General features: G+C 46.1%; 4 protein-coding genes and 1 long non-coding RNA gene across 12 annotated transcripts; 2 read left to right on the forward strand and 3 right to left on the reverse strand.

The window, feature by feature from the left end:
* Positions 1-22: 22 nt before the first annotated feature.
* Positions 23-3,832, reverse strand: LOC130520195 (zinc finger protein 395-like). Of its 3 annotated transcripts, none has more exons than XM_057023847.1 (9): positions 3,567-3,832; positions 2,406-2,580; positions 2,221-2,327; positions 1,943-2,142; positions 1,766-1,866; positions 1,012-1,261; positions 786-860; positions 559-620; positions 23-488 (listed from the first exon to the last, which is right to left on the reverse strand). In XM_057023847.1, exons 2-9 carry the CDS (start codon positions 2,576-2,578, stop codon positions 377-379), a joined length of 1,080 nt encoding a protein of 359 aa, XP_056879827.1. In that variant the 5' UTR covers positions 2,579-2,580; positions 3,567-3,832; the 3' UTR covers positions 23-376. The 3 variants fall into 3 exon arrangements, with proteins under 3 accessions (XP_056879827.1, XP_056879838.1, XP_056879847.1); XM_057023858.1 differs by having other exon boundaries at positions 3,435-3,570; XM_057023867.1 differs by lacking the exon at positions 3,567-3,832 and adding an exon at positions 2,672-3,398.
* Positions 3,833-4,031: 199 nt separating this feature from the next.
* On the forward strand, positions 4,032-5,661 carry LOC130520441 (uncharacterized). The gene is made up of 3 exons (XR_008948843.1): positions 4,032-4,421; positions 5,253-5,363; positions 5,474-5,661. It is a non-coding gene; the product is annotated as an uncharacterized LOC130520441 (long non-coding RNA).
* LOC130520191 (membrane progestin receptor beta-like) lies at positions 4,791-10,536 on the reverse strand. Of its 6 annotated transcripts, none has more exons than XM_057023808.1 (11): positions 10,398-10,536; positions 9,815-10,115; positions 9,559-9,671; positions 9,261-9,417; positions 8,971-9,180; positions 8,558-8,859; positions 8,029-8,377; positions 6,183-6,312; positions 5,871-6,007; positions 5,708-5,767; positions 4,791-5,111 (listed from the first exon to the last, which is right to left on the reverse strand). In XM_057023808.1, exons 2-7 carry the CDS (start codon positions 10,097-10,099, stop codon positions 8,308-8,310), a joined length of 1,137 nt encoding a protein of 378 aa, XP_056879788.1. In that variant the 5' UTR covers positions 10,100-10,115; positions 10,398-10,536; the 3' UTR covers positions 4,791-5,111; positions 5,708-5,767; positions 5,871-6,007; positions 6,183-6,312; positions 8,029-8,307. The 6 variants fall into 6 exon arrangements, with proteins under 6 accessions (XP_056879788.1, XP_056879777.1, XP_056879766.1 ...); XM_057023797.1 differs by having other exon boundaries at positions 6,183-6,424; XM_057023786.1 differs by having other exon boundaries at positions 4,791-5,067; positions 6,183-8,377.
* Positions 10,537-11,281: 745 nt separating this feature from the next.
* Positions 11,282-13,782, reverse strand: il17a/f2 (interleukin 17a/f2). Its single transcript, XM_057024117.1, has 3 exons — positions 12,288-13,782; positions 12,058-12,221; positions 11,282-11,661 (listed from the first exon to the last, which is right to left on the reverse strand). Exons 1-3 carry the CDS (start codon positions 12,333-12,335, stop codon positions 11,427-11,429), a joined length of 447 nt encoding a protein of 148 aa, XP_056880097.1. The 5' UTR covers positions 12,336-13,782; the 3' UTR covers positions 11,282-11,426.
* A 248-nt stretch (positions 13,783-14,030) lies between these two features.
* On the forward strand, positions 14,031-16,543 carry il17a/f1 (interleukin 17a/f1). Its single transcript, XM_057024087.1, has 3 exons — positions 14,031-14,714; positions 15,538-15,749; positions 15,896-16,543. The coding sequence occupies exons 1-3, from the start codon at positions 14,691-14,693 to the stop codon at positions 16,140-16,142; spliced, it is 483 nt and encodes a 160-aa protein (XP_056880067.1). The 5' UTR covers positions 14,031-14,690; the 3' UTR covers positions 16,143-16,543.
* Positions 16,544-16,549: the final 6 nt, after the last annotated feature.

The raw sequence follows: 16,549 nt of genomic DNA on the forward strand, positions 1-16,549 counted from the left end.
AAGTCGGCTGAAACCAAAGAGGCACAATTTAAGCTTTTATTTGAATATCAGATGTGTATAAAACTGAGTTTTTCCCCTCAGGAATAAAAAAAAATAATACAAAAATGCAGAGTAAGCAAAAAAGGTATTCAAGTAGAGCTGATGTGTGTTTTACTGCATTTGTAAACGATTGTTTTTCAGACATCTGCTGGAAAAATACTGTTTGAGGTTTCCACAGAGATGAGTCGACATCATGCATATATTTACAATAAAGGTGTGAAGGAATCAGGCGGCCGGCCACTGAGAGCGGCGATGCCTTCACGAGGTCATCGGCGATCCCCTCCAGTTCCGTGGGTGGGTGTGTGAACAGCCCAGAGGGCCGCCGCCCCCTGCGGCTTCAGTCCGTAAAGCGCTGGCAGGCTTTCTTCCAGCGGCAGGCGGTGCACCAGCGGTCCCTGTGCTCCACCCCGTAAACCTTCCGGCACTTCTTTGCCTCGCCGCGAGGCCTCCTGCGGAGCAGAGGCAGTCGTGACCCAACACCGTCAGCTCTTTGGATCGTGTGTGTGCTGCAGTACTGACCTGCAGGGGGCGCCCTGCTGCTGCAGCCACTGCTCCCCGACACTGATGGAGCGAGTGCGACCCTGAGAAGGGGAGGGGAGATAGGGAAAACGTGAGGAGCGTCGTCGTTTTTATAGTATATAGTTAAACAACATCAAATAACTTAGAAATTGCTGCTGACCTTTGATCTAAAATGTGAATGTTTAGCATACAAGCGGACACAGTTTAATTGAACCAATCATATTTACTTGTCTGTGGCAGCTGGTGGGCGGAGTCATCGTACATTGGTCAGATGTTGTGGTCACGTGACCAGGGGGAGGAGCCTATCCAACAATTGGAAATATTGTGTTAGACAATTCATCATACAACTGATGTATACACAAAAGTAAGAAAATGCTTTTCTGTAATACCCCCCCCACAAAGCATGAGTGTAAATATTGTTACAGGTGATCCATATTTATCGGCACCTCTGACCTGATAGGAGTGCTCTGATTGGACCTGCCAGAAGAGGCCGGAGGACGAGGGGGCGGAGCGACTCAGAGCAGGAGAGGCCGGGGAGGGAGGGGAGGGAGGGGGAGCGCGAGGAGGTGAGGAGGGGGCGGAGGAGTGGCCGGGGGAGATGGGGGCGGGGCCACAGGACACAGGAAGTGATAGCGGCTGCTCCCACTGGTTAACTTCAGTGTAGTAAAAGTCCTCCTCACAGCGCTCATGCTCAACAGCGTCTCTGTGGCAGGAGAGATCCACACTGATCAATGAGCAACCATTTAATGCAGATAAAAGATTCTCCCAGAGAGCACAAATCAAAATATACTAAATCTACAGTGTTAACGATGTATCAATATTAAGATTTTCAATGATTTAGTCCAATCAATATTACTAAACAACCTGATAGAAACAAACATTTTACATTTTAGCCATTGATACAATGCTAATACAAAGTCTCATAGTTGTTAAAAGACAAACAGAATCAATCTAAATATGTAAAGTTCAACATTTTTGTTTCAAATGTGGCACGTAGATGTTATTATGCAACTCCTATATGTCAAATGTGTAAAAGATATACTGGGAAAAAAAAGAAAAGTTTGATTTGTAATTTGTTTGCATAAAAAATGGTAAATATAACTTCAAGTAACAGGAATGTTGAAAGCAATGTGTGGATATGTACATCAGTCTTTATTACGGTCAGTCGGTCAGTCCAGGTTGTTCTGGGATGTTGGATGATTCTTACCTCAGGTGAGTTGTCCGGATGTGACGCTTGATTCCGACCACGGAGGTGAGCGTCTTCCCACAGCATGGCCACAGACACCTGTAAGCGGTTTTCCCTAAGCTCTGTGGAGGAAACACGCCATTACTCCTCACAGAGGTGGGCTTTTATTTGCCTCAAGCCGAACAAAACTCCGCTCACCCTGTGCTTTCTGACCACCGGCTCATCGGATGAAACCTGATCCAAATCCATGTGCATGCCTTCTTCAGGGGGTGTGGCCAGACTGGAAGTGACCTCCGCCATTAGTGGAGAAGGGGTGGGGCTTCTGTTGCCATGGCAAATGCCCATGTGTTCACTGTTATCTTCTGAGAGGTCCCCACCACCACAGTCATTTCCAGAAACTGAAACGGCAACAATTATTACCAATGCTACATAGCTAAACACTGCGGTAGCTTACTGTAGCCTATCAGGAGCTGTACCTGTGTGTGAGTGGGCGGGGCTACGCAGCTGCGGGCTGCAGGACAGACTACTAAGGACCATGGCAGCCATCAGCTCATCCATGTCTACTTCCTGTGGTGGCGTTTGTCTGTGGGACGACACAGACTGTTGTTAGGAAGCACACAAATGTTGGATGAGACCTTCTGAATTGAAAATTAAATCTGACCTCTTGGGAACGCTGATGCTGGAGGACACAGGTCTGCTGGAGGGCAAGGAGAAGAGGCGAGGAGGTGAAGGATGACCTGTGCCGGTGTTCTCCATGGTGATGATGTCACTGGACTCCTGTCCTGAGTACAGCCCACTGAGAGAACGCTTCCCCAGACGTGTTTTAGTCAACATGCCTGTGTCAGTGACAGTAGCCGTAAGTTTACACTGAATTAGCAGCAGATCTATATGGCGACATCATCACAGAGCGTGTTTCACTGCACACACTTGGTCATTACGTCATGCCCGCGCTGCCGTGGCAATGAAATAAATCACAGCGTGCTCTCCGGGTTTTACTGGAACTGGTGAGTCAGAGATGAGACGGCTGTTGTCAGCACGTACAGAGGAACCCTCAGAATTTAAACACGCTACCGGTCATACACATCACTGGGTGCAGAGTTTTAATTCAACTAGTGAGGCTTTATCAGCGATTTTACACCCTCAAAAGTTTGATATGCATTAGTTCCTTTTTTAGATTTTTTTTCTTTTTCAGAATTCTGAAGGAAAAGCTTCTAAATTTGATCTCAGAATTGAGATTTCAGAAGAAATGGAATCACACTTTTCCAGATCCGTCCTTGTGGAAAATCAACTGCAGCCAGAACATTTACATGCACAAACACACACATCCTTGTACTTCTATCTTTGTGAGGATCCTTAAAGGCCTAATGCATTCCCCAGCTGCTTACCCTAACCATAACCTTCCCAACTAACCACCTCAACTTATGCTAAACCCAATTCTAAAGTGAACCTTAAACCCAGGTCTTGACCCTCAAATAGTCCTTTGAAGTTCTAAGGACCAGCCAAAGTGTCCTCACTTTTCTTGTAGAATGAACATTATGGTGCTCAACATATACTGTATATCAAGTACAAAAACACACGCGCACACGCACAGCAGGAAATACAAGAACTAGTCCAAACAACCAGATTCAGGGCCAGTCATAAAAGTTTTCTTCTAAAACCCCCGAACACACACACACACACACACACACACCGCGGCATCACAATTCTTTCTCTGTGTCTTTTTCCCTGGTTCAGCAGCAGCTCCAGTAAAGCAACAGTAAAGAAACAGAATCAGGCAGCCGGAAGAGTGCAGTAATGTAGAGGAGGACCGAGCATCACCAACCTGCTCGGCTCTTAACAACAGCACCACTTCCACGGTTGCCGGTTCTTCCCCGTGTTGCCTTTCAAATGTGGAGTTACCGGATTGAGCGAGTGTTCTGCAAAGATCGGCGGGAAGGAGCCGCGCAACATCCGGGCTGGAGTCCAACATGGATCGGGAGGGAAAGGAAACGCTTTCAACGTTTTCTACTTCGGTATTTTTACAAAAATTGTCCTGTTTTTTTCTTTGAACAGATACTTGAAGTTTATGTTAATTAGCAAGCTAAACTAAAAACACAAGTATAAACGAATTCAAATAGACAAATTAACAAACAGACGTTAATAGTAATCCGCTTCCCAAAACTCCGCTCCAGGATTTTGTAGCAGCACTCAGGGAGTTTTTTTTCTTCTTTTTTACTCGCGGAGGCTCGCGTGGTAAACAAGGTGACCACGTGGGGAGGAGCTTAGAGCTGATTGGTTCAGCTCAGACACGCAGCGACACACCCCGCGAGGCTCTGTTGTTTACCGACTTTATCGGTTTTAGGTTCTGCGGCACTCCCGAAGAAGTGCACCGACGCGGACGATGATGCACGCGTATGTGCGTACGCGTGTTTGTGTGCATGCGAGTCTGAGCATCTGTGTGTGTTTGGGTGGCGTGTGTTTATATGTGATTGCGCGGGCGTGTCGATCTGCACGTACCACCAACGTGACGCCGCCTCGCGCTCGTGAGCTACGTGCGCCGTGGTTTAGACACCAATGGACGCTAGGTGGTGCTATAGCGCCCTCCCTTTGTCCTCTGCACCGAGCAGAAGTGTTGAAAAGTTCCTTCTGGATGTGGCAGCTATGGCGACGGTCATCGATCAACTCTTGATCTGTTCTTGTGAGTGTGATGTAATGTTTTAGACATAAAATATCGACTTTATCGCTGCAGGGACGCACTCAGAGTGGAGAGAGTTTAGAGAACGTTGGGGAAAAAGAAGCGTTGGAAGGTCGCTGCACACGCGGAATAAATAAAGTCAAAATAATGTGAATTGTGATGATAATGAGCTAAAACAAGGGGCTCAGAGGAGCCGTTATTGGGGACAAGACGCGCCGCTGGATGGCGTCTGGAGGGGATCACCAGGCTCACCAGCTGTGTCTCTGTGTTCTATAGCTCAAATTATCAACCAAGATATCAACCTGGTTTTCTGCCTCTGTTATGTTTAATGATTCTTTTATAACAACACTGAAACAACACACACACACGCGCTTTCCTTTTGTCATTTTTATTAAAGATTTAGGTTCAACACATCACATTTTAACTTAAAATATTGTAAACGTAACCAACGCATATAATTCAGTAGTTAAATCTATTATTTATTGAACAAAGCTCAGAATAAAGTTCATATAGAGTTCATATCCAAACATAAGGATTAAACACATTGATGGATTACTCTCATCCGACTGTAACGTGGTGGGCGTGGCCAGCCCCGCGTTCATGCTTGATTGGTTGGCGGTATATTGACGTCATCAACCCCTGCGGCGACCTAGGGTATGTGGGCGGAGTCAAGAGGATTGGAGCTTTTTACATCTGCATAGGAAATGAATGAGAAATAATATTTCGAGAAGTAATAGTGATAGAGTTCCCGTTGCATGCTTCTAATTATGAATTCAAAACTAATATTTCCCACTTTCTCTCTGTTGTTACAAACACCGCCTCTGTGGCCTCCAGCCATTGAACTGTAAAGACTTTTCATCACTAAACATGATGGGAAACAGGTTTGTGCTTTATGGTATGAATTAGAACTTCAGTCCAACGACGCCGTGGAGCTGAGGCCAGAAGGTGAACCTGCGAGTATTTGTTTTTTTTAAACTCTGAGTACAAACAGATGATATTTTATATGAATTATCTTTGGGTTCATAATGAAAAAAATCTTCTTTCTTTAACTCTAGAGAGGGGTGAAGGTTAAGGGACACTGATTGTCTGGGACCCAAAGGTTTTTCTCTGACTGCAGCCACAGAGATGCCTGAACAAAACAGGCTTTTAGATACACTGAGAAAAAAGATCCAAAATTGTTATCATCATGCTTTATGGGAGGTTTTCTGATCTGATAACACAATAAAGAAATCAAATATATACATTTCTTGATGTATCTCTGCTTCATTATGATTCCATTTGCGACCAACCTTGATTGGTGTAAGGCGCCCCCAGGTGGCTCCTCCAAGGTGTGAAGGAAACGGTGTCATCTGCAGTTCAGGACAATAATAACAACAATGTAAAAGATCACACTTGTATCTCCACCTCTAGCTCTGTTTTAAAAACAGGAACTCTTCATTTCTGTTGGCTGACCTTCATCACCCTGGATCTCTTTGGTAGCTGGGTTTTCTTTGGTCCCTAAGGCTTCCTCCAGCTTCACCTGTCGGCCAGGTGTGCAGCTCAGCGGAGGAGTTGCCTTGACCTCTGTGTCCTGCACCTCATATGAGTGTCTGGGGAAAAGAAATTGGATTATTGGATGAACTGTACCTTTAATTTACATGCTTTGTTGGCTTTTTCTAGCAGCCTGTCAACTTTAATGCAATTATTCTGCCATTTTAAGTCTGTCTGTGTGGCATCGCACCACAGAAGAAGACTCCAATGGTGCGCAGAGAATAAGCAGCTAACCTCCTGCAGTCGTTGCAGAGGGCCGTGAGGAGGATGAAGAGGAGGAGGAGGGTGAGAAGGCCGATGATGCCTCCTGACGACAGCAGCCATGATGACCCCGTGACCTCTGCCGCAGTGGCAGCCATGTTTACTGAGACACAAACAGGAAGTGTCCTTGAGGAGGACTGGTCTCCAGATACTGATCTAAAACTGAGCAGGTCTGTTGGGTCAGAGGTCAGGACAGGTAGAGATGGAGAGGGCTCCTGATGGAAGAGCCCTTACAGTCAAAATGGAGGTGAAACAAAGGAGCGTTAATGCTAAATGACCTCACACAATGAAAATTTGACCCACAAACGAAAGCTACAACAGTTATTAGCTTACGTTTTAATATAAAACGTTTAATGTTGATCACAGCAGCTAATAAACAGTGTGATTAAAGGCACAATCAAGATAATCAGTCAAATGTAACATTAGAATTAATGTTATTGGTATCTTTTTATAAGTATTGTGTTGATCCTGATGGTGGGTTGAGTAGAGAACCTACTGAAAGGCTGATCCCAGATCCCAGCAAACACACAAGGCTTCAAGCTGTTTGATTTCATTTTAATGAGCCTAATTTGACTTATTTAAATCAGCTGAGATGATGATGGTGTTCTGCTTCCATCAGGTCTGATCCAGAGTCCACTCACCTTACAGAAATATTATCCAAACCAAGGTTTTAAACCTGGGGCCTTTGTAGCGCCCTTAACACACCTTTAAGTTGTATCTTTATTATTTATTTGAGTCATTGTTTATTACAGTTGCTGGAGGAAAAACCCAAGATGGTGGCTGGTGAAACATAGTCCTTCAGTAACATCCCAAACCAATGTGCATAAATGGCTCGATACCAGTGCTGTGTGACAGTCATTACTGAATACAAATATTAATATTGTACCAAATATAAATACTCTATTGCACAAACACATGCCTAGAGCCAAACTGCATACAAACAACTTAAGTCTCCACATTTGTACATTTAAATCTTCTTACTCCTGCAGCAGCGCCCCCTTGTGGCGATGTTAACACACTAATGGGACGATTATCTTTATCGCCCTATAAGATTTGAGATTTGCTAAACTGCTGTTGTGAAGTGTGAATCTCTTGCCAGTGATTTTTCCTCTCACAGAGGAAATGAGCAGGAAGCTATTTGTTTTTTAAATATTATAATTGTTTGTTTTTAACCTATAAGATTTGTTGCTAAATTGAACGCACCGGTTACTTAAAACAATGAACTATTTTTTTTTAAAGTAAAGATCAGAAGCCCTACGAGGGCGATGGCCTACTACCCTCTACTGACCAGCCAACACGGCTCAACACTGAGGTCATGTGACTGACTGTTTACGTCTGTCTGATTGTAAACAAAATAAGCTAAAATGTTATGAACGGATTAAATGTGGGAAGTTTTCAGGGAAAGGTGATAATGGGCCAAGGAAGAGATGATTTTGGTGCTGATCCAAATTCCGGGGGGAATGTGACAAATCTTCAAAGCACATAGGCTAAGATCAAAGCCAAGGGTCTCATGGAGCGATCTACTGTTGTACTGTTACTACAGGTGTACAACAACATGTGTTGGGGAATGTTTTGCTTGCTTCCCATTGCTTTTTTTCCCAGTTTTTACAGCGATGTTGACGTGACATGAACATTTAGCGTTAAATACACCGTGATGTGGTCATATGCATCATATTTATGTGATATTTCCTGCAGTATTGGCACGTTTCCTCATGGAACAAAGCATAGAATCTCCCAGTTTAAGAACATTCCACGTTAAGCTGGACAAATTGAGTGAATAATGCCAATGATGAGGGAATGATGAGTTTTAGCAGCCTACCTGAGCTTCGGGAGCAGCTGTGACCGGCCAGGAGAATGAGAACTGATGACTTCCTGTTCAACAATTACTCATTAACTGTCTGAACAAACAGCTTAAACACACATTCCTGTAATTCTGTCTCTGTGAGTACTCTCACAGATGTTTTCCACAGCTCCTCACCCTGACCCGGACCATCCTAGCTAACCCTTGGCCCCAAATCTTTTTGTTTTCTAAGAAAATTAATGCGTCTGTGGTTCAGTTTTGGCTCTCGTGGTCCTCCAGTGGATGTGACTTCCTGCCTCACTTCCTGTTCCTTACTGAGGAGGATGGACGTTTGGTTGGAGGTAGTGAGGGGAAGAGCACCTTGTTGCTGTTGGATCAATAAAATCAATCAATAATTACAAAAAAACCCCAATTGTGCACATTTATTGCCTGAACTACCCCAATCTGAAAATAACCAGAAAAACCTGAATATCGCACACTCACACAGCCTCAAACACAGATGCTCTCACTCTCACTTGCTCAAACACACACACCTTTTTTTTTTTACTTTTGCATTTCCATGTGCTCAGACTGGAGTCGCCCCTTCTTGAAGGTGGTTGCTGCGCAGCAGAGCGCCAGGCAGGGCACCGAGGTGCAGACCAGCAGGAGGCGCTCCTCACCGTACTGACGAACCAGACCGGGCCGCCGCCACAGGAAGTCACGGAACAGCGCCTCCTGCTGGACGAGGGTGCAGAGGGCCAGCAGGACGTGGAAGATCTGATGACCCTGACCAACGATGTCACAGCGACCAGGAAAGAAACACTCCGGGACGGGACCAGAGAAGAGCGCGGACAGCAGAAATAGCACAACCTTGGGGACAGAGGAGACACAACATGCAAAAAACAACATGACAACTGTTCAATTCCAGCGCAGTCGACTGAACTTTTCATTCCGATCGATGCATTTTAAAAGTAGCCCCACCTGCAGGATGTGCAGTGGTGCTGCAGAATTGCTCCACCAGCAGGTGGCGAGACGATAAACCACGGGGACGATGACCCACACATGGGCCACACCCACCAGCAGTACCTGCCACACCATGTGGCAGAGCCGTCTATGTTGGAAGCAAAGCTGGGCACAAGGGCAGATGGTGCCGGAGCACCAGGCCAGAAGGGCGGCGGCCGGAAGGTAAACCTACCAGGAAATGATGTCATCAGTACCACTGAGCTGTCCATCATCACTAACAGTGGAAAAAACAGCACATGGTTCGACACCTGTCCCAGCATGCTTTGTGTCCAAGCGGTGTCAACGCTGTACAAGCACAGAGCCACGGCACAGCCGTACTGGTGGATGGCCACGCCCACACGGTCAACCAGGACGAGCGAGCGGCGGGCCGGCTCGGAGCGTGGCTGCAGGAGGTGAGCTGCAGCACTGCAACAGAGACGCTTCAGGCTGAGGACACGTCCACACTCAAGAGTCACAGTTTGACTTGAGCGACAGTGGTGAAAACGCTGGTGGAAGTGCCAAATAAATGTGAGAAGGTGCCGCTGTGAGGGGTCGGGGCTGACTCACCTGCAGCTCAGGTAGGTGACGGTGGACAGGTGGTGGAGAACAAGCGGCAGCGAGGACGCGTCTACAGACAACCCCTGACCTTCAGGACCCTGCAGCTTGAAACCCAGGACCCCCTGAAGAGAGCAAAGGCCACAACACGGGAGGTCATACGTAAACACTGGGTTAGCATCTTTCAGAGTCAGTCGGATCTCTGTAACGTTACAATAACGAGAAAAGCTTTTGATTAAAGGTTATAACATGATGGTTATGTTATTACCCCTCCCTGCAGGACAGCAAACACCATGAACCGGATCGCCACGCAGACGGCGGCCAGCAGGTGGCTCCACACGTTGATCGTCTCATTGTGAACCTGGAACAGGCTGAGGACGTAACAGCGCCACCTCTGGCCGACGGGCCGATATCCAGACACAATGAAGGGCTTCCGAAACAGAGGGGGCACCTCCGTGTCCCCCACCGTGGGAGGGAGGGAGGGCAGCAGACGATCCAGCACGGATGGGTAGGCGGAGCAGAGTGGGGGAGGGGCTAATGACACCTGAGGCATGATGGGAGGAGAGCACCTGCCAAACCAGTCAACATTTACAGTAGAGGTCACCTGTCTTTATAGGAAATTCATAATTTATTGAAGGGATTTAAAGAAAATCATATCAAAAAAGAATTTTCACTGTAGCAGCTAAGACGATAGCAATGCTAGCAAGCTTAGACTCACAGTTTTTAGCTGACATTTACTAGCCACACCTGATGCTAGCAGTAGTGCATCAGTTGTTCTTTCAGAGACATGATTATTGTTAATTTCATTTTAGCAGAACGAAGAGAAACATGTTGGATCAGATTAAACTCACCTGTTCTATTCATGAGCACAGCCGTGCTACGCTAGCACTGTTCTGTTAGCTTTCACTGATCTGGTCACCTCTCAGTCCTGCTGACCAGCCAGTGTCATGTGTGTGTCTGAGAGAGAGAGAGAGAGAGGCAGAGAGAGAGAGGGGAGAGAGAGAGACAGAGAGAGAGAGACAGAGAGAGAGAGACAGAGAGAGAGAGAGAGAGCGAGAGAGAGAGAGAGAGACAGAGAGACAGAGAGAGAGAGAGCGAGAGAGAGAGAGAGGGGAGAGAGAGAGGGGAGAGAGAGAGAGCGAGAGAGAGAGAGAGGGAGAGAGAGAGAGAGCGAGAGAGAGAGAGAGAGGGGAGAGAGAGAGAGACAGAGAGAGAGAGAGAGAGAGAGAGAGAGAGAAGAGAGAGAGAGGAGAGAGAGAGAGAGAGAGAAGAGAGAGAGAGAGAGATGATGTCCACAATGTGTTTTTGTTTCCAGTTAATTTGACCTGTTTCCTGTCAGTGAGGATTTCAGACATCATGAGACTCAAATGCTGACGAGTTCAATTATCTGAAATTGAAGCTGGAACCAGCCAGAACCAGGACCAGGACCAGGACCAGGACCACTGACATTTAGCATGTCAGTTATCTATTAAAGTATTGTTCACATTTGAATCAATGTTATATTTTATGTTGATTTTTGTTGCATTTTTTGGAGGGATGATTCTTTTGTAATACTGATTTTTTTAAAGAAAATAATTAAATTAATTGATTAGGTTTTGTCAAATATAAAATGATACAGTGGTTAAGTTATTTTCTCTGCTTCTAATTTGATTTTTTTTTTAGTTCATGTCTGTGCTTGTTTTTATTGTGTGCTTTTTATTTATTTTACTTTGAAATCACAATAAACAGAAAACTGTTTCATCACAACAGAATCTTTAATGAGCAACCAACCAACAACAACCAAGAAACTTTATTGTTGTTAAGGGGAAAAACATTATATGTTATATTGACAATATTCCAGGTCCAGGTCCAGGTCCAGGTCCAGGTCCGGGTGCTCTGGCTTAGCTGTGGCTGATCGTGGCTCGTACACTCGTGCAGCCCACAGCCACCATTTGAAATGACGCGGTGTAGCAGTGACTGTTATTCTGCCGGGTCAGAACCAGGATATTCTGGTAGATTGGAACCGAGTTCAGATTATGGACTTCAGGCTGGCCAAGTCTGGGACCAGAGGAGACGCGGCTGGTGCACTGGGCTTCCCACAGGGTGGTCGGGATGCGGTTCTTGACCGTGGTTGACCTGAGTGCACAGAGAGCTGTGAGGGTCCCGCAGAGAGCTGACAGAAGACCAGTTCAAGACCAGTTCAAGACCAGATCAAGACCAGTTCAAGACCAGTTCAAGACCAGATCAAGACCAGATCAAGACCAATTTAACACCAGTTCAGACCAGATCAAGACCAGATCAAGACCAGTTCAAGACCAGTTCAAGACCAGTTCAAGACCGGATCAAGACCAGTTCAAGACCAGTTCAAGACCAGTTCAAGACCAGATCAAGACCAGTTCAAGACCAGTTCAAGACCAGTTCAAGACCAGATCAAGACCAGATCAAGACCAATTTAACACCAGTTCAAAGGTTCAAGCGTCAGGTCTCCACTGCACAATAAATCATTCAGCCAACCTCTCACAACACACTGACCTCCATTTCCATGGCGACAGCGAGCGGCTGTGGATGGCGCCAGCTCCTTCAGACAAGGAGGAGGTCTGCGAGGACAACGCCACCATGGTGTCACATTTAGGAGAAGGAGGAGGAGGTTTAGGACTGGAAGAGTGGGCGAATCCCCACAATGCACTGCAACTGATCTGCAGGAGGAAGCACAATGAAAACGGCTGGACTGAGAGTTGTGATGGTAAAATGAAGATGCTCACCAGCAGAGCCACCACGCCGCAGCTTCTCAGCACCATCTTCCTCAGCATCTGATGCCGGCGGCGCCACCTTTCTCGGGCTTTATAACAATCTGTGATCAGATAAGGATGTGTGAGCTGAGCTGATGATCACGTCTGACATGCAGGGGAGATTTCTGCTGACTCATTTACATTCCTGATAACATCTGCGGCCACATATATTATTTGATCTATCGCATGCTTATCTCGATGAGGCTTGGCGAGAGCCAGCAAAGAAAAGAAGGCCACCATCATCCGCTAACACTGGCTAACACCATTTTTGTTTTTATTGGTTTGTCAGCAAAGCAAACAATTAACTAAGATGCTAGCTATCGTGCTAAAACAACGAATAAATAAGGACAGGAAAGGGTTGTCATAGATTCTAATTAGAAACTGTGGCAAAAGGTGATTGCATTTTAATTCAGTTTCCTGTTTCCCTACATGGAGATGCCGATGGCCCTGCCCCCATGCTGACACCACTGATGTGGTCAATGTTGAGGTTCAAAATCAGTCATTCCACGAACTAAAGCAACATGCCTCTGACCTGGTTTGACAGGAAGCGCTCATCTCAGAAATCACGGGGTTGTTTGTGAGCCGTGGTTACTGTCACAACATCAGCATTTTTCGGGTGGTGCGTCACCTGCAGCCATCGGGGAACCTGAGCATCCTCTTCACGTTTACCGTCATGTTGCTTTAGCTCCACTTTAGGGCACCATATCCATGACAACACACGTCTTTTCTGTCAGGATTTTTGTTACTCTTTATTCAACGTTGAAAAAATGTTGGTTTTCAGCAGCCTCACATCACTATTAGCTGTACGACATTTTAGTGACGATGCTAGCACCGAAACAAGCATCTTCAACTGATCGTCAGATCAAATCCTAATAATGACGCTGACCTCTCAAGGTGATTGACATCATCATCATGATCAGTCGAACCAGGCTGACCTCGCGGCACAATCACGTCATCGACAAACCCCTGCGGCATCCTGCATCGCATGAGTGTCGCAGGGCGTTCAGAGGGGGCACTGGGGTACAGCGGGGGCCCGGGCTGAGACCACACTACTGTCATGTGGGTCAGGAGATTTGTACCTCACATCAAAGCAGCCGCAGTGCTAAAGCTAATGACGTAAAAAGGTGACTCAGATTTAATCCTGTCGTCAAACATTTAGGCTCAGTCGGAGAAGCCTGGAGTACAACGTGTGTGATAACTGATTACTGATTAATCACACTGCAAACGTCCCCACTGCAGCACAAACAGTGGAAAATCTTGTCCTAATTTATCTTATCTTATCTTAACTTAACTTATCTTATCTTAACGTAACTTAACGTAACTTAACTTAACGTAACTTATTTTAACTTAACGTAACTCAACTTAATGTAACTTAACGTAACTTATCTTAACTTAACGTAACGCAACTTATCTTATCTTAACTTATCTCATCTTAACTTATCTTATCTTAACTTATCTTAACTCAATTTAAGTTAACTTAACCTGTCTTGTATTGTCTTTCTTCTCTTATCCTAACTTAACTTAATTTAACTTATCTTAACTTATCTTAACACGTATCGTATCTTATCTCATCTCAACTTAACCTATTGCAACTTAACTTAACCTGTCTTATTTTATTCTAACTTAACTTAACTTAGCTTAGCTTAGCTTAACTTAACTTAACTTAACTTAACTTAACTTAACTTAACTTAACTTAACTTAACTTAACTTAACTCAACTCAACTCAACTCAACTCAACTCAACTCAACTCAACGCAACTCAACTCAGCTGATGGTGGCAGAGTTGCATTCTGGGTAATGAAAATGTTAGAAATGGAAACGCTCACATTTGTCGACAAACAATTTAGTTTCGCCAAAGTGAGACAGAACTGAAATTATGACAGTGCTAAAAATGAACTACAGAGCTAAAGCTAACAGTCAGTTAATCAATAAATAGATCCATAGTAGCGATTGACAGGTGGGGCCGTGGAGCTGGAACCAATAATGGAAAAGCTGACGTGTAAGATGGATTTTACGAGGTTTGGATTCGTTGGGATTTTTCATGTAAATTCCAGCGGTGAACTTAGATGATGCTGCAGACGGGAAGGTGACCTAGAAAAGCTGCTGCACCGTTAGTGCGCACAAATGTAACCCTCGACTTCTGAAAGTGGGTCGCCCATTGCCACGCATCGTGCAAGCTGGGTTGCTGTGGTCAAAGACGAGGATCAAAGACAGTGGAGGTGACATCATTGTGGAAACCGACAGCAGCTCTCAGGATAAATGGCAGCGCTCGGCCTCATAGGCAGCAGAACACCAACGAAACAGGAGAAGAAGACAAGAAACCCAACCTCCAGTCGAGTCCGAGGAGCCTAACGAGCAAGAAGTGCGTGAACGTATCATGGGCCACTCCAAAGCAACAATGGTAAGATCCTTTGCTTTAAAATCAGAGATAGAAAAGGAGCTGCAAATAAATGTTAACGATCATTTCAGCAATGTTTGTAAATATAATTGTTATTGTTAATCGATAAACTTAGAATGGATCAAGTCTGAAATAATTTGACAACGAGCGGCGTGGTGGTTCGCAGCCTCGCAGTGAGAGGGGGCCGCTTTTCTGTGTGTGGCGTCTTCATGTTCTCCTCGGGTTCTCCTCTGGTTCTCCTCTGGTTCTCCTCTGGTTCTCCGGGTTTTCCCACCTTGTTATGTCAGAAACACTAAAACTGACCTCAGGTGTTAATGGCTGCATGTCGCCCCGTGATGCCCCTTAACCAGGGTGGCCCCACCTGCCCAGGGTGGCCCCACTTAACCAGGGTGGCCCCACTTGTCCAGGGTGACCCCACCTGCCCAGGGTGGCCCCACTTGTCCAGGGTGGCCCCACCTGCCCAGGGTGGCCCCACTTAACCAGGGTGACCCCACCTGCCCAGGTGGCCCCACCTGCCCAGGGTGGCCCCACTTGTCCAGGGTGGCCCCACCTGCCCAGGGTGGCCCCACTTAACCAGGGTGACCCCACCTGCCCAGGGTGGCCCCACCTGCCCAGGGTGGCCCCTACCTCTCACCTGAAGGCATCTCCAGCCACCGAGACCCTGTTCAGGGAGGTTTAGAATTGGGTTGATGGATTAAATATCAGAATTCCGACCACGATTATTCATCAGTCGTTTTCTCTTCAGTTCCTTCGAAACGGATCCTCTTGTTTTCTCCTCTGAATCGTGGAATTTGGTTCAGGCTGATGTTGATTTCTGCTCTTCCAGACCATCGGCATGTTAGCGGTGATGATGATGGTGGCGGCACTGGCGGCGGCGCTTCCAAGACCAGGCGGCCATTTGAAACGCTCAGTGAAGGCAAACAAGAAGTCGCCTGCTGTCATGGAAACGGTCCCTCTACAGCTCGATCCAAAGAATTTGGTTGTGACCCATAACATCAGGCCGCTGGAAAACGTCTCCATCTCACCCTGGACATACAAGTGAGAAGACACACTTTTACTGTCCTTCTATCTTTATGAGGACCAGCCAAAATGTCCTCTTTGCTAGTAGAATGAGGATTTGGGTCTGTAGCAGTGTAGAACCACACACTTGCTCACAGGTTTTTGTTCCTCTGCTCTCTGTGCAGCATCTCCCGCGACACCTCCCTCTTCCCGCCGCTGGCAGAGGCCCGCTGCTTGTTCCGAGGCTGTCTGGACTCCGAGGGCCAGGAGGACCAGAGCCTGGAGTCCAAACCCATCATGCGCCAGGTGCTGCTGCTGCGCAAGGTCAGCTCAGAGGAAGGGGCGGGGCACAGTTACCACTTCCGTCTGGAGTCGCGCCTCGTCGCCGTGGGCTGCACCTGCATCCGCCCCGTCGTCCTGCACCACCAATGAAGAGCCGATCCTGGATCGGTCCGACGGAGTCCTGGATGGAGGACCGGCACCGTCGGATGAATCCGTTTGTTTTACTTCAATTATTAATAGTAGCAGGTTTAACGGTATTAGTTTACACAGCATGTGTAAATTCCCAATCTAAGTAGATTTTTTATGGTGTTATTTTAGTTCAGTGATTTTGATTGTATTAATTTATTTCCAATAATATAATTTTAATGCTGCTCTGCGATTGGCTGGATCTCGACTACCTCTTTGGTTGGAAACACTGAAAATTTAACCTCACAACCAAAGAGATGATGATGTTTCTATTTATGGATTTATTGTGTCAATGAATTTTTAATTTAAGGAGTTTTGATCTTCACTTTATTTATATTTATTTATTAAATTGATGTGTGGTTTTTAAATTA

This window comes from Takifugu flavidus, chromosome 2, assembly GCF_003711565.1.
Source record: "Takifugu flavidus isolate HTHZ2018 chromosome 2, ASM371156v2, whole genome shotgun sequence".
Classification (NCBI taxonomy): domain Eukaryota; kingdom Metazoa; phylum Chordata; class Actinopteri; order Tetraodontiformes; family Tetraodontidae; genus Takifugu; species Takifugu flavidus.